This window comes from Oncorhynchus mykiss, chromosome 12, assembly GCF_013265735.2.
Source record: "Oncorhynchus mykiss isolate Arlee chromosome 12, USDA_OmykA_1.1, whole genome shotgun sequence".
Classification (NCBI taxonomy): domain Eukaryota; kingdom Metazoa; phylum Chordata; class Actinopteri; order Salmoniformes; family Salmonidae; genus Oncorhynchus; species Oncorhynchus mykiss.
Window position 1 is genome coordinate 76184690 of NC_048576.1, and position 17528 is coordinate 76202217.

Sequence of the window (17528 nt, forward strand, 5' to 3'; positions counted from 1 at the left end):
CTAGCCCGTTCATAGACGGTCATGTTAAACGTACAGTGCCTTCAGAAAGTACACACCCCTTGACATTTTCACATTTTGTTGTGTTACAGCCTGCATTTAAAATGTATTCAATTGAGATTGTTTTGTCACTGGCCTGCACACAATACCCTATAATGTCAAAGTGGAATTATGTTTTTCGAAATGTTTACAAATTCATTTAAAATGAAAAGCTGAAATGTCTTGCGTCAATAAGTACCCTTTGTTATGACAAGCCTAAATAAGTTCAGGAGTGAAAATGTGCTTAACAGGTCACATAATAAGTTGCATGGACTCACTCTGAATGACTACCTTATCTCTGTACCCTACACATAAAATTATCTCTAAGGTCCCTCAGTCGGGCCTCCCGAGTGATGCAGTGGTCTAAAGCACTGCATCGCAGTGCTAGCTGTGTCACTAGAGATTCTGGGTTTGAGTCTGAAATGTTGTGCAGAAATTTGTTTTACATCCCTGTTAGTGAACATTTCTCCTTTGCCAAGATGATCCATCCACCTGAGAGGTGTGACATATCAAGAAGCTGATTAAACAGCATGATCATTACACGTGTGCACCTTGTGCTACAGAAAATAAAAGGCCACATTAAAATGTGCAGTTTTGTCACACAACACAATGCCAAAGATGTCTCACGTTTTGAGGGAGCTTGCAATTGCCATGCTGACTGCATAAATGTCCACCAGAGCTGTTGCTAGATAATTGAATGTTAATTTCTCTACCATAAGCCACCTCCAACTTCGTTTTGGAGAATTTGGCAGTACATACAAATGGCCTCACATTTGCAGACCACGTTTAACCACACCAGCCCAGGACCTCCACATCTGGCTTCTTCACCTGCAGGATTGTCTGAGACCAGCCACGCGGATAGCTGATGAAACTGTGGGTTTGCACAACCAAAGAATTTCTGCAGAAACTGTCAGAAACCATCTCAGGGATGCTCATCTGCTTGCTCGTCGTCCTCACCATAGTCTTGACCTGACTGCAGTTCGCCGTCGTAACCAACTTCAGGGGCAAATGCTCTCCTTCAATGGTCACTGGCACACTGGAGAAGTGTGCTCTTCATGGATGAATCCCGGTTTCACCTGTACCGGGCAGATGGCAGACTGCATGTATGGTGTTGTGTGGGTGAGAGGTTTGCTGATATCAGTGTTGTGAACAGAGTGCCCCATGGTGGCGTTAGAGTTAGGGTATGGGCAGGCATAAGCTACGGACAATGAACACAATTTTGTCGATGGCAATTTGAATGCACAGAGATACTGTGACGAGATCCTGAGCCATTCACCTCATGTTTAAGCGGAATAATGCACGGCCCCATATTTCAAGGATCTGTACACACTTCCTGGAAGCTGAAAATGGCACAGTTCGTCAATGGCCTGCTTACCAGACGTCATCCATTGAGCATGTTTGGGATGCTCTGGATCGATGTGTATGACAGCATGTTCCAATTCCCTCCAATATCCAGCAACTTCTAACAGCCATTGAAAAGGAGTGGGACAACATTCCAAAGGCCACAATCAACAACCTGATAAATTCTATGCGAAAGAGATGTCACACTGCGGCAAATGGTGGTCACACTAGATACTGACTAGTTTTCTGATTCACGCCCCTACCCTATTTAAGGTATCTGTGACCAACAGATGGTTCCAAAGAAGTTTGAAACCACCAAGACTCTTCCTAGAGCTGGCTGCCTGGCCAAACTGAGCAATCGGGGGAGAAGGGCCTTGGTCAGGGAGGTGACCAAGAGCCCAATGGTCACTCTGACAGAGCTCCAGGAGAGATGGGAGAATCTTCCAGAAGGATAATCATCTCTGCAGCACTCCACCAATCAGGCCTTTATGGTAGAGTGGCCAGACAGAAGCCACTCCTCAGTAAAAAGCACATGGCAGCCCGCTTGGTGTTTTCCAAAAGGCATTTAAAGTACTCTCAGATCATGAGAAACGAGATTCTCTGGTCTGATGAAACCAAGATTGAACTCTTTGGCCTGAATGCCAAGCGTCACATCTGGAGGAAACCTGGCACCATCCCTACAATGAAGCATGGTGGCAGCATCATGCTGTGTGGATGTTTTACAGTGTCAGGGACTGGGACACTAGTCAGGATCGAGGGAAAGATGATCGGAGCAAAGTACAGAGAGATCCTTGACGAAAACTTGCTCCAGTGCGCTTAGGACCTCAGACTGGTGCGAAGGACAATGACCCTAAGCACACAGCCAAGACAACACAGGAGTGGCTTTGGGACAAGTCTCTGAATGTCCTTGAGTGACCCAGCCAGAGACCGGACTTTCACCCGATCAAACATCTCTGTAGAGACCTGAAAACAGCTGTGCAGCGACACTACCCATCCAACCTGAGAGGTTGAGAGGATCTGCAGAGAAGAATGGGACAAACTCCCCAAATACAGGTGTGACAAGTTTTATACCCAAGAAGAATCAAGGCTGTAATCGCTGCCAAAGGTGCTTCAACAAAATAATGAGTAAAGGGTCTGAATACTTACGTAATATTTAAGTTTTGAATTTTTTATAAAATTGCAGAAATGTCATAATGACAAAATGCTTTGTCATTATGGGGTATTGTGTGTAGATTGATGAGGGGGTAAAACGATTTAATCAATTTTAGAATAAGGCTGTAACGTAACAAAATGTGGAGAAAGTCAGTGCGTCTGAATACTTCCCGAAGGCATTGTAAATCTGCTTGAAAATCTACCAATGATCAACAACCAATTTGACAGAGCTTGAACAATTTTGAAACGAATAGTGACAGGCATATTTACCCAGATAGACTCACAGCTGTAATTGCTGACAAAGGGGATTCTAACAGGTATTGTTGATTCAGAGGATTAAATACTTATCTAATCAAGATATATTACGTTTTTTATGTTTCATACATTTTTATGTTTCATACCATTTTTTCTCCACTATGACTACAGTATTTTTTGTAGATCATTGACAAACAGTTACAATTAAATACATTTTAATCCCTCTTTACAGCAAAATATGAAAAAAGTGAATACTATCTGAAGGCACTGTATACCGTCTGTCCATAAACCTGTCTGCCGCCCAAGACAAAGTCTCCGACGCTGTTCTGAAGCTTTGTCTGAACGTCACTATGCCTCGCTTGCCATACGGTTTTGGAAACATGTAGAACTTAACTTTCACATCAGTGAGAAAGAATAATAATACATCAAACAACTACTTTAAACAGTGTACAGTAAGTGTATATTTTGCATTTGTGAAGTTATTTTGATTTGAGAATAGAGGGCTTTAAATTTCCAAAAATGGATCGCAAGCGAGGATTATTAACGTTTTCAAACGTTAAACAGAGCATCGGGATTGTAGTTAACATGGACCCTGCTGTGGTCTGTACCTTCAGCTGAGAACCCAAGAGTGGGAAGCTGTAAGTCCCTTTAGGCTAGCTCTTGAGAACCCAAGGATGGCCAATCTCAAATGCCTATGTACACGATTATATCAAGACATCAATGTAGTATGAAATAAAATCCAGGACCAAAAATATGGCTCATGTTATCTGATGTGTCTCATACCTTATTGATGTGTTGAGTCTTTTTCCTTCCGTTTACACACGCTCTTTGGATATTCAGGCCTGCATGCACAGTATCATCATAGCCATCAAAATGTAAATGAACTGTCATAATGTAATACATACTTCAATGCTACTTGGTTTGTACAGTCGTGGCTAAAAGTTTTGAGAATGACACAAATATTAATTTCACAAAGTCTGCTGCCTCAGTTTGTATGATGGCAATTTGCATATACTCCAGAATGTTATGAAGAGTGATCAGATGAATTGCAATTGAATTGCAAAGTCCCTCGTTGCCATGCAAATGAACTGAATCCCAAAAAACATTTCCACTGCATTTCAGCCCTGCCACAAAAGGACCAGCTGATATCATGTCAGTGATTCTCTCGTTGACACAGGTGTGAGTGTTGACGAGGACAAGGCTGGAGATCACTCTGTCATGCTGATTGAGTTCGAATAACAGACTGGAAGCTTAAAAAGGAGGGTGGTGCTTGGAATCATTGTTCTTCCTCTGTCAAACATGGTTACCTGCAAGGAAACACGTGCCGTCCTCATTGCTTTGCACAAAAAAGGCTTCACAGGCAAGGATATTGCTGCCAGTAAGATTGCACCTAAATCAACCATTTATCGGATCAACAAGAACTTCAAGAAGAGCTGTTCAATTGTTGTGAAGAAGGCTTCAGGGCACCCAAGAAAGTCCAGCAAGCGCCAGGACCATCTCCTAAAGTTGATTCAGTTGCGGGATCGGGGCACCACCAGTACAGAGCTTGCTCAGGAATGGCAGCAGGCAGGTGTGAGTGCATCTGCACACACAGTGAAGCAAAGACTTTTGGAGGATAGCCTGGTGTCAAGAAGTGCAGCAAAGAAGCCACTTCTCTCCAGGAGAAACATCAGGGACAGACTGATATTCTGCAAAAGGTACAGGGATTGGACTGCTGAGGACTGGGGTAAAGTCATTTTCTTTAATGAATTCCCTTTCCGATTGTTTGGGGCGTCCGGACAAAAGCTTGTCCGGAGAAGACAAGGTGAGCGTTACCATCAGTCCTGTGCCATGCCAACAGTAAAGCATCCTGAGACCATTCATGTGTGGGGTTGCTTCTCAGCCAAGGGAGTGGGCTCACTCATAATTTTGCCTAAGAACACAGCCATGAATAAAGAATGGTACCAACACATCCTCCGAGAGCAACTTCTCCCAACCATTCAGGAAGAGTTTGGTGACGAACAATGCCTTTTCCAGTATGATGGAGCACCTTGCCATAAGGCAAAAGTGATAAGTAAGTGTCTCGGGGAACAAAACATTGATATTTTGGGTCCTTGGCCAGGAAACTCCCCAGACCTTAATCCCATTGAGAACTTGTGGTCAATCCTCAAGAGGCGGGTGGACAAACAAAACCCTACAAATTCTGACAAACTTCAAGCATTGATTATGCAAGAATGGGCTGTCATCAGTCAGGATGTGGCCCAGAAGTTAATTGACAGCATGCCAGGGCGGATTGCAGAGGTCTTGAAAAAGAAGGGTCAACAAATATTGACTCTTTGCATCAACTTCCTGTAATTGTCAATAAAATCCTTTGACACTTGTGAAATGCTTGTAATTATACTTCAGAATTCCATAGTAACATCTGTCAAAAATATCTAAAGACACTGAAGCAGCAAACTTTGTGAAAATTAATATTTGTGTCATTCTCAAAACTTTTAGCCACGACTGTAGATGTAACAGGTTCCTGTGTTATCATTCAATGACAGAGCTGTTTTAAAGTTTTTGATTAGGCTATTGTGATGCATCTCTTTCTTGTCTTTTTCCATGTGTGTGCATCTCAGTTCACCCTCCCTCAGTCTGAGGCTATGAGAGGGAGAGAGGAGTCCCAGGCCTCACCATCATGCTACTTCTGAGAAGCAGGGATGACATTTTGGCTGCCAATACACAAGGTAGGACACACTGATGGACCTTTTTTAGACTGTCATTGTCTTACAGCAACTACCCACACAACCCATCTCACCCCTGAGTGTGTGTGTTAGTCACACACTGTAGTTTACACACTGGGGATACGGTATGTATGAGAGTTTGTCTCGTGTTGATATTCTTCTGCTCGTCTGTGAAAATGAGTCAACAACATCATCTCAAATTCTACAACATCTCCAGGTTTACACATTTTCGGTCTCCCATAAAACTGTAATCTCCAGCATAAACATATCAATGTGGAGATGGTTTGTGGTGGTAGTGGTGCAGGGTGAGACCTGCAGGCCTTGTGGTGGAAAGGGGCACAGGATTTTAGCGTGGTGAGCTTTTTGATCGAAGGACTGCGTCAGTGTGTGAGCTTTACTTGGTTATTCAACCTGACCCAGCCGCTATTGACTACTGGCTTAATTTGCATGGCTCTACGGATATTGATCAAGCAATTAAAGGATTTGTTGAATGAGATTTTGTGACAAAAGGGTGTGCCCATCTGTGTGTATATTGAGTTCAGATGTTGTATGTAGGCCTATGCGTGTCTGTGTTTTGTTATGTGTGATAAGATGAAGAAGACATTTGTTATTCCCTGAAGTCCGACTGAGATTGGGCTCGCTACGTATATGAATACAGAAACAGTAAATAATGGCCCATAAACAGCTATTACCAACCAGAGCCATTATCATATTTTTCATATTTTCCTCTTTGCAATGCGTTCAGCTCATCTCTCTCTCAATACTCGTTCCCTCTCTCATGTGCATCCTCTGACTCTCACTATCATTTTGACTTTGAACGTACGCTCTCCCCCTTTTCCACCCTCCTATCGTCTTTTTCTCCGTGCACTGTTAATCGGGCATGACTTTCAAGAGACTGAGCCACCATACTGAGTGTGAGACTGAGAAACTAAATGATTCTCTTATGGGCTCTAGATGTGAGCACACTACAAATGCTATTACTACTATGACTGAAAAGCACCGCCCTTAACAATGGCCTTCTTTACTGTTCATGGAACACTCTATACTGTGTTACTAACGGTTGATGTTGCATTATTAGACCAAGCATTGATATAGAACATAACCAAATCAGCAATATTATTGAATAATATTATCCATTTCACTACTCCGTTTCAACTCCACCGACTTTTACATCGAGTGTGTTTAAGCCTTTTTAATAGCAATATTTTTTAGACATGTGGCTATTAGGCCTAAATCCAATCATTTTTTTCACTCTAATCTTTTATGAAGCTTAGAAACTAAACAGGACGTTTTAGAATAATGGTTTGAATAAGGATATTGGTCTATCAGAATTCTAGTTCATAGATCTGTTTTAGGTCGTATCTATAGCACATGTATACCTATTACAAATGGGATTTATTCTCTTTGTTGTATTACTGTAGTCTTTGTCATTGCCATGCACAGTAATGTTTCAGTGCTCTGCGGCTTGGCTCTTGTGTTAGTCATTTTTCTTTTGACTGATGGAGAGAACGGTCCCGAAGCAGATGGAGAGCAAGAGAATAGATTGCTATTTGAGCTGGTATAAAGGAAACCTTTTTAAAATGGTGTTTTCTTTTACTAAGTCATCAAAGCGGTTTAAAAATAGACTCTCGAGCAGCACGTACAGGTATGGATCCCAACACATGTCAGAGGTAGACATGCAGTGGCATATACAATACAATACAGCTACAACCTTTGATCTTGAAAATAGTCTGAAATATTCTAAAATAAGCACACTCTACCCTCCCCCTCACCATAAAACCCAATTAAAAGATAAAGGATGAGTAGGACTTACTACACATGGAGTTATGTAGCTTGTCAATATCTTGACATCTGCTCCAGTGTTTTATACTGCTTTACCCTCTTTGCTGAATAGAAAGAGAGAGAGAGAATGTTTCTTTCAACTTATCCATAAAAGGAGGCAAAATTGATATCCTGAAAGTTAGTTAGCATAAAGGAGGAGGGAAGGATAGTGAAGAGACTAAGACTATTCTTCAAGTTTCTGAAGATGAACATAGGCCTAGATACAGTAGATTTGGGAATAGAATGGCTATTGATTGTCTGTTGCTTATGTTTGATAGCTTGTGAGAGTATGGTGTGGTGTGTATTGGATCATCAACAATACTATTTCAATATTGTAGGCCTATTTGTGAATATTCGGGGACATATAAAAACAAATGATTACCGTGTAGTCTTTCTAGGTTAGGATCTGTGGAATATATTCAACATCAATCTGGCTAATATCCAATTATTGAAGAATGTAGTGGCTGTTGTAGAATTATACGGAAACTATTGGCTTCAATAGGTTTTATTGCAGAGGTAATGCTATCAATGAATATTAATTGGATCTACCAGAATCACCTTTTTAGATTGACCTGACACATGTCAGGCTGAGCATAGAACTGACTGAATTGTCAACAGGAATCAATACACCTTCACTCATCCTTGTCTCCACAGAGGAACATAAGTCACCTGGAAAACTGCCTCGAGACCCAATCATTAGCTGAGCATTGAATTCCAACATTTGCTTTGGTGACATCTGTTACCTTCAGGCACTTCTTTGGATACTACCGTGTCGAGACTTCAGAGGTGTATGTTGATGCTCCAGTTGCTGTATGTATGTATGGAAAAACCTACATGTACATAGCTTTGAACAGTTGTACAGTTGAAGTCGGAAGTTTACATACACCTTAGCCAAATACATTTAAACTCAGTTTTTTTATAATTCCTGACACTTAATCCTTGTAAAAAAAATCCCTGTCTTAGGTCAGTTAGGATCAGCACTTTATTTTAAGAATGTGAAATGTGAGAATAATAGTAGAGAGAATGATTTATTTCAGCTTGTATTTCTTTCATCACATTCCCAGTTAGTATTTGGTAGCATTGCCTTTAAATTGTCTAACTTGGGTCAAACGTTTTGGGTAGACTTCCACAAGCTTCCCACAATAAGTTGGGTGAATTTTGGACCATTCCTCCTGACAGAGCTGGGTAACGGAGTCAGGTTTGTAGGCCTCCTTGCTCACAAACGCTTTTTCAGTTCTGCCCACAACTTTTCTATAGGATTGAAGTCAGGGCTTTGTGATGGCCACTCCATTACCTTGACTTTGTTGTCCTTAAGCCATTTTGCCACAACTTTGGAAGTATACTTGGAGTCATTGTTCATTTGAAAGACCCATTTATGACCAAGCTTTAACTTCGTGACTGATGTCTTGAGATGTTGCTTCAATATATCCACATAATTTTCCGTCCTCATGATGCCATCTATTTTGTGAAGTGCACCAGTCCTTCCTGCAGCAAAGCACCCCCACAACATTATGCTACCACCCTGTGCTTCACAGTTGGGATGGTGTTCTTTAAGCTTGCAAGCCTCCCCCTTTTTCCTCCAAACATAATGATGGTCATTATGGCCAAACAGTTATATTTTTGTTTTATCAGACTTAAGGACATTTCTCCCAAAAGTGCGATCTTTGTCCCCATGTGCAGTTGGAAACCGTAGTCTGGATTTTTTATGGCGGTTTTGGAGAAGTGGCTTCTTCCTTGCTGAGCGGCCATTCAGGTTATGTCGATATAGGACTCGTTTTACTGTGGTTATAGATACTTTTGTGCCTGTTTCCTCCAGCATCTTCACAAGGTCCTTCGCTGTTGTTCTGGGATTGATTTGCACTTTTCGCATCAAAGTTTTTTTCTGAGTTCTTGATTGATTTCTTTTGATTTTCCCATTATGTCAAGCAAGATGCACTGAGTTTGAAGGTAGGCCTTGAAATACATCCCGAGGTACACCTCCAATTGACTCAAATGATGTCAATTAGCCTATCAGAAACTTCTAAAGCCATGACATCATTTTCTGGAATTTTCAAAGCTGTTTAAAGGCACAGTCAACATAGTGTATGTAAACTTCTGTCCCACTGGAATTGTGATACAGTGAAATAATCTGTCCGTAAACAATTGTTGGAAACTTTACTCGTGTCATGCATAAAGTAGATGTCCTAACCGACTTGCCAAAACTATAGTTTGTTAGTAAGAAATTTGTGGAAGGGCTGAAAACGAGTTTTAATGACTCCAACCTAAGTGTATGTAAACTTCCGACTTCAACTGAACCTATTTTCCTCTCCACCCAAAGGCTGTGGTGTTTTTATGTGTGAAGAATGTTTTCTTCTCATTCTGCTGTACAATGCTGACGTAGGTCGGCATCTTTAGATATCTCTATCTATCAACACAGCAATGGTGTTATTACTCAGCAATGATGTTATTACTCAGCAATGAAGTTATTACTCAGCAATGAAGTTGGGGTGCTGGACATACAAATCCAGGCCTTGCTGCATGTAACTTGAGCCACAGGGAGTTTGTTTTATTCAAATGTCCCACACATATTTGAAGTAACAAAAATGTTCACAGACTAACCACAGCTTTAAAGTGAACACTCTGTTTGAATATGCCAGGATAAGTTATATATTTGCTGTATGGGATTACCTTAGCTTTTTCTACGGTCATAAATCTTACAAATGTGAAAGTAATGTTATTCAACATTTTTACATTTGCTTAACTACAGAGGCAGTGGTCTCTGGGTAGAAATTAAAGCTTTGAGATGGACTGTGGTTTAATTCATCCTATCATTGAAATAGTCTATTTTCCTAGATGCAATAGTCCACATACAGTATTTTGTACATTACTCTGTGTTCTGATACATTATAAGGTTGCCATATCCACCAAGCAAAACACTTACATTCCCAAAAGCCCGTTTGTGATGTCACAGTCATGAAATGTACAATACAAATATCCCACTGGTATTATCCTCCCACTGGTATTGAAATGTCATAGTTAATGGACACTTTGCTGGAGTAACCCCGCCAGCCAGCAACCCCTGCCACCCTAAGGAGTCAGAAGGATTGATGTGACTAGTAGATAATATTAGAAGTTATTGATTGGACTGTGTTAGGGAAAATTGACCCCAGGAAGTTTCCTAGCAAATTCCCTAGCACAACTGCCAATAGGAACCTAATTCTCCCCTGAGAGATTACCATCCAGTTACTGTCAAGATCTGTGAAATGTGGCAGCAAAGAGCTGTGAGTGTTGGGCATATATTAGACATATATGTTAGACATATATTTACCACTGAGAGGAATAACTGGTTGAGCCTCTCTCTGACCTATGTTAGGGAGAGGGAGCGATGTCTTGATGAAACAATGACACGTCCAAGGATGTTACATTGTATAGAAGTTGCCACACTGTCACCAGCATCGAGTAGAATTGAAAACAAGGGGGTTCAATCTCAACACGCTCGTCAAAGTGTGTGATACTATAATATCTGAGAACAGCCAATGCAGCACAACATCATCATTTAAAGCACTCTGGTGTAAATAATTGCATGTATTCAATCAATTGCACATGTAACTCTCATTGATTACTGAAGCCGAACATGGTTGAGAGCTAATGAATATTGTTTATCAAGGTTGGATTATAAAAGCACAGCACCACCTCTTTGCCCTGTGGATGTCACCCTCCCACAGATTCATTTGCACAGATTTAGTCTAACCACTGTATTACAGGGAACACTCAGTTTCTCTTGTCATTTTCTATTTAGTCACAACCGCTGCTTATCTGCAACGTAACTGAGTTTCAAACCCCAGGTTGAATACATGCAATATTTTCAGTATTTCATTTAGATTTTCCCCCTCCTGACTTTTTTAAAATCTGGGAAGCAAACTGAATAATTGTCAGAACTTATTTTGATTCTCATCTCAACCGCCGCTCAGCCACGCAAGCGACAAATTTCAAACACAGTGGCTGCTTAAACACCTCAGTGCAAAGTGTCCCAAATTCAACAAAGTTAAACTGCCAGGTAATGTGGATGACCTGCTACATAGTTTCCGGGACACACGTCCCCCTTGATAAATACAGACGGTACTCACTTCACACCCCTTGACTTTTTCCACATTGTGCTGTTTTACAGCCTGAATTTAAAGTGTATTACATTTAGATATGTTGTCACTGGCTTGCACACAATACCTCTGTCACGCCCTGACCTTAGAGAGTCTATTTGGTTAGGTCAGGGTGTGATGTGGGGTGGGCATTCTATTTTTAGTTTTCTAGGTTTCTTTATTTCTTTGTTTTTGGCCGGGTATGGTTCTCAATCAGGGAGAGCTGTTTATCGTTGTCTCTGATTGGGAATCATACTTAGGTAGCCCTTTTTCCCTCCGTTCAGTGTGGTTAGTTGACTTTGTTTGTGGCACTTTGCCCTGTAAGCTTCACGGTTGTTTCTTTTGTTTGTTGTTTTGTTGGCGACATCTTAAAATATAATAAAATGTACGCTCACCACGCTGCACTTTGGTCTACTTCCAATGACACCCGTGACAACCTCATCATGTCAAAGTGGAATTATGTTTTTCAACATTTTTACTAATTAATAAAAAATGAAAAGCTGAAATGTCTTGAGTCAATAACTCAAGCCTGAATAACTCAAGCCTAAATACTTAGGAAGTCATAATAAATGACAGACTCACTCTGTGTGCAATAATAGTGAATGACTACTTCATCTCTGTACCCCACACATACAATTATCTGTAAGGTCCCTGAGTCGAGCAGTGAACCACAAAGATTCGTTTTTTTCCCCAAGGCCTCACAAAGAAGGGCATCTATTGGTAGATGGGGGAAAAAAAACAGACATTGAATATCCCTTTGAGCATGGTGAAGTTACTAATTACACTTTGAATGATGTATCAATAATACACCCAGTCACTACAAAGATACAGATGTCCTTCCTATCTCAGTTGCCGGAGAGGAAGGAAACCGCTCAGGAATACGAGGCCAATGGTGACTTAAAAACAGTTACGGAGTTGAACGGCTGTGATAGGAGAAAAGTTAGGATGGATTAACAACATTGTGCAGTAGTAACTCTACAATAGTAACCTAATTGACAGAGTGAAGAAAGCCTGTACAGAATAAAACATATTCCAAAACGGTTGGCAACAAGGCACTAAAGTAATACTGCAAAAAATGCTGCAAAGCAATTAACCTTTTGTCCTTAATACAAAATGTTATGTTTGGGCCAAATCCAAAACAATACATTACGGAGTACCACTCTCCATATTTTCAAGCATAGTGGTGAATTCATCATGTTATGGGTGTGCTTGTAATTGTTAAGGACTGGGGACTTTTTCAGGATATTTTTTTTTAATGAAATGGCGCTAAGAACAGGCAAAATTCTAAAGGGCAACCTTGTTCAGTCTGCTTTCCACCAGACACTGGTGATGAATGCACCTTTCAGCAGGACAATAACCTAAAACACAAGGCCAAATCTACACTGGAGTTGCTTACCAAGAAGACTGTGAATGTTCCTGAGTGGCTGAGTTACAGTTTTGACTTAAATTTGCCTGAAAGTGATTGTCTAGCAATGATCAACAACCAATTTGACAGAGCTTAAAGAATTTTGAAAAGAATAATGGGAAAATGTTGCACAATCCAGGTGTGGAAATCTCTTAGAACTTACCCAGAAAGAAACAGCTGTAATCACTGCCAAATGTGATTCTAACATGTATTAACGCAGGGGGTTGAATACTTATCTAGTCAAAATATATTAGTGTTTTATTAGTATTTAAAAAAATATTTTTTATACTAATGTTAGATTTTGTAGGGATGTGAATTCTGAAGGCACTGTATAATATCTCCATTATTGTCCTGTAACATCTTCCAATACTGGACCTAGGGAGTTTTCTGTCAGAAGTGTCAGCGAGCGTGAATGTATGTGGGTATCAATGTATCAGTGTTTGTCTATGTTACAGTTGGCATCGGCAGTGAACAGCTTGGCAATTAATTAACCATGACCAGAGAGGAATGGTGGGGGGCAAAGGGGAGGGGAGGGGAGGGGGAGGGGAGGGGGGGTTGAATTAAAGATGGTGGCTGAGTGGAGAGCTGGGAGGAGGTGCAGTGAGGGAGGTATGAGGGCGGATGGGGTGGAGAACACAAACTGTAAATAAATCTCCTATAAGAAGACGATGGGGTGCTAAATGAAGTCACAACCACAAATATTTACCACCTAGAATTCTGAGACAATTAGGCCACGTTCACACCGCCAGACCCTGATACATTCACACCGGCAGACAGACCCTGATAAGTTCACACCGCCAGACCATGATACATTCACACCGCAGGACTCTGATACATTCACAATGCCAGACCCTGATACGTTCATACCGGCAGACCATGATACGTTCACACCGCCAGACCCTGATACGTTCACACCGCCAGACCATGATACATTCACACCGCAGGACTCTGATACATTCACAATGCCAGACCCTGATACATTCACACCGCAGGACTCTGATACATTCACAATGCCAGACCCTGATACGTTCATACCGGCAGACCATGATACGTTCACACCGCCAGACCCTGATACGTTCACACCGCCAGACCATGATACATTCACACCGCAGGACTCTGATACATTCACAATGCCAGACCCTGATACATTCATACCGGCAGACCATGATACGTTCACACCGCCAGACCCTGATACATTCACAATGCCAGACCCTGATACGTTCATACCGGCAGACCATGATACGTTCACACCGCCAGACCCTGATACGTTCACACCGCCAGACCCTGATACGTTCACACCGCAGGACCCTGATACATTCACAATGCCAGACCCTGATACGTTCATACCGGCAGACCATGATACGTTCACACCGCCAGACCCTGATACGTTCACACCGGCAGACCCTGATACATTCACACCGGCAGACCCTGATACGTTCACACCGGCAGACACTGATACGTTCACACCGCCAGGCCCTGATACGTTCACACCGCCAGACCCTGATACGTTCACACCGCCAGACCCTAATATGTTCACACCGCCAGACCCTGATACGTTCACACCGCCAGACCCTGATACGTTCACACCGCCAGACCCTGATACGTTCACACCGCCAGACCCTGATACGTTCACACCGCCAGACCCTGATACGTTCACACCGCCAGACCCTGATACGTTCACACCGCCAGACCCTGATACGTTCACACCGACAGACCATGATACATTCACACTGCAGGACTCTGATACATTCACAATGCCAGACCCTGATACGTTCATACCGGCAGACCATGATACGTTCACACCGCCAGACCCTGATACGTTCACACCGCCAGACCCTGATACGTTCACACCGCCAGACCCTGATACGTTCACACCGCCAGACCCTGATACGTTCACACCGCCAGACCCTGATATGTTCACACCGCCAGACCCTGATACGTTCACACCGCCAGACCCTGATACGTTCACACCGCCAGACCCTGATAAGTTCACACCGCCAGACCCTGATACATTAACACCGCAGGACCTTGATACATTCGTAATGCCAGACCATGATACGTTCATACAGGCAGACCATGATACGTTCACACCGCCAGACCCTGATACATTCACACCGCCAGACCCTGATACGTTCACACCGCCAGACCATGATACATTCACACCGGCAGACCCTGATACGTTCACACCGCCAGACCCTGATACATTAACACCGCACGACCCTGATACATTCACAATGCCAGACCCTGATACGTTCATACCGGCAGACCATGATACGTTCACACCGCCAGACCCTGATACGTTCACACCGCCAGACCATGATACGTTCACACCGGCAGACCCTGATACGTTCACACCGCCAGACCCTGATACGTTCACACCGCCAGACCCTGATACGTTCACACCGCCAGACCCTGATACGTTCACACCGCCAGACCCTGATACGTTCACACCGCCAGACCCTGATACGTTCACACCGCCAGACCCTGATACGTTCACACCGCCAGACCCTGATACGTTCACACCGCCAGACCCTGATACGTTCATACCGCCAGACCCTGATACGTTCACACCGCCAGACCCTGATACGTTCACACCGCCAGACCCTGATACGTTCACACCACCAGACCCTGATACGTTCACACCGCCAGACCCTGATACGTTCACACCGCCAGACCCTGATACGTTCACACCGCCAGACCCTGATACGTTCACACCGCCAGACCCTGATACGTTCACACCGCCAGACCATGATACGTTCACACCGGCAGACCCTGATACGTTCACACCGGCAGACCCTGATACGTTCACACCGGCAGACCCTGATACGTTCACACCGCCAGACCCTGATACGTTCACACCGCCAGACCCTGATACGTTCACACCGCCAGACCCTGATACGTTCACACCGCCAGACCCTGATACGTTCACACCGCCAGACCCTGATACGTTCACACCGCCAGACCCTGATACGTTCCCACCGCCAGACCCTGATACGTTCCCACCGCCAGACCCTGATACGTTCCCACCGCCAGACCATGATACGTTCACACCGGCAGACCATGATACGTTCACACCGGCAGACCCTGATACGTTCACACCGGCAGACCCTGATACGTTCACACCGCCAGACCCTGATACGTTCACACCGCCAGACCCTGATACGTTCACACCGCCAGACCCTGATACGTTCACACCGCCAGACCCTGATACGTTCACACCGCCAGACCATGATACGTTCACACCGGCAGACCCTGATACGTTCACACCGGCAGACCCTGATACGTTCACACCGGCAGACCCTGATACGTTCACACCGCCAGACCCTGATACGTTCACACCGCCAGACCCTGATACGTTCACACCGCCAAACCATGATACGTTCACACCGCCAGACCCTGATACGTTCACACCGGCAGACCCTGATACGTTCACACCGCCAGACCCTGATACGTTCACACCGGCAGACCCTGATACGTTCACACCGCCAGACCCTGATACGTTCACACCGCCAGACCCTGATACGTTCACACCGCCAGACCCTGATACGTTCACACCGCCAGAACCTGATACGTTCACACCGCCAGACCCTGATACGTTCACACCGCCAGACCCTGATACGTTCACACCGCCAGACCCTGATACGTTCACACTGCCAGACCCTGATACGTTCACACCGCCAGACCCTGAAACGTTCACACCGCCAGACCCTGAAACGGTCCCACCGCCAGACCCTGATACGTTCACACCGCCAGACCCTGATACGTTCACACCGGCAGACCATGATACGTTCACACCGCCAGACCCTGATACGTTCACACCGGCAGACCCTGATACGTTCACACCGGCAGACCCTGATACGTTCACACCTCCAGACCCTGATACGTTCACACCGCCAGACCCTGATACGGTCACACCGCCAGACCCTGATACGTTCACACCGCCAGACCCTGATACGTTCACACCGCCAGACCCTGATACGTTCACACCGGCAGACCATGATACGTTCACACCGCCAGACCCTGATACGTTCACACCGCCAGACCCTGATACGTTCACACCGGCAGACCATGATACGTTCACACCGCCAGACCCTGATACGTTCACAACGCCAGACCCTGATACGTTCACAACGCCAGACCCTGATACGTTCACACCGCCAGACCCTGATGGCACACTCATTAAGTGTGTGAGAGATAGAGTGTTTTGTGACTCAAGGAGTAGAGAGAAGGTGGACTACATAGCTACCACCATAGCACTAGCCTAATGATCCTTCTACCCATCCAGTCATTTAAGATCAATGGACACACACTGTGAGTGTGGGATAGATGGCCTCTTCTGGCTCAAACCTCCAGGACAAGAAAGACGTGGTATATTGCATCGTGTCGACCATGATAAAGATCAGTCAAGACCAATGTGAAGATATGAGGGAGAGTTGTGGATGGTTGTGATCAGTGGCTCTAGAGCAGGGGTGTCAAACTCAAATACCCAGTGGGCCAAAATGTAAAACCTGAACAAAGTCACGGGCCAACATTGAACAAATTAACCTTTTAATATGGACCCAAACAAGTTTTGCTTTAACATTGAATATGGAACAAACATCGCTTATTACCATACAATATATAATTTAATAGTGGAGACATGCAAAATCGAATTTCAAATGAAAAAACACATCAATGGCATTCATTTATTAAATAAAT

General features: G+C 43.8%; 1 protein-coding gene across 1 annotated transcript in view; it reads left to right on the forward strand.

Annotated features, from left to right (window-relative positions):
* The window catches only part of LOC110538963 (glutamate receptor ionotropic, NMDA 2B), a 112392-nt gene that overhangs the window by 10555 nt on the left and 84309 nt on the right, over positions 1-17528 (forward strand). Inside the window, exon 2 of the mRNA XM_036938478.1 lies at positions 5385-5492. Within this exon, the coding sequence (XP_036794373.1) occupies positions 5466-5492 (27 nt within the window). The 5' untranslated portion in view covers positions 5385-5465. The remainder of the gene's footprint in view (positions 1-5384; positions 5493-17528) is intronic.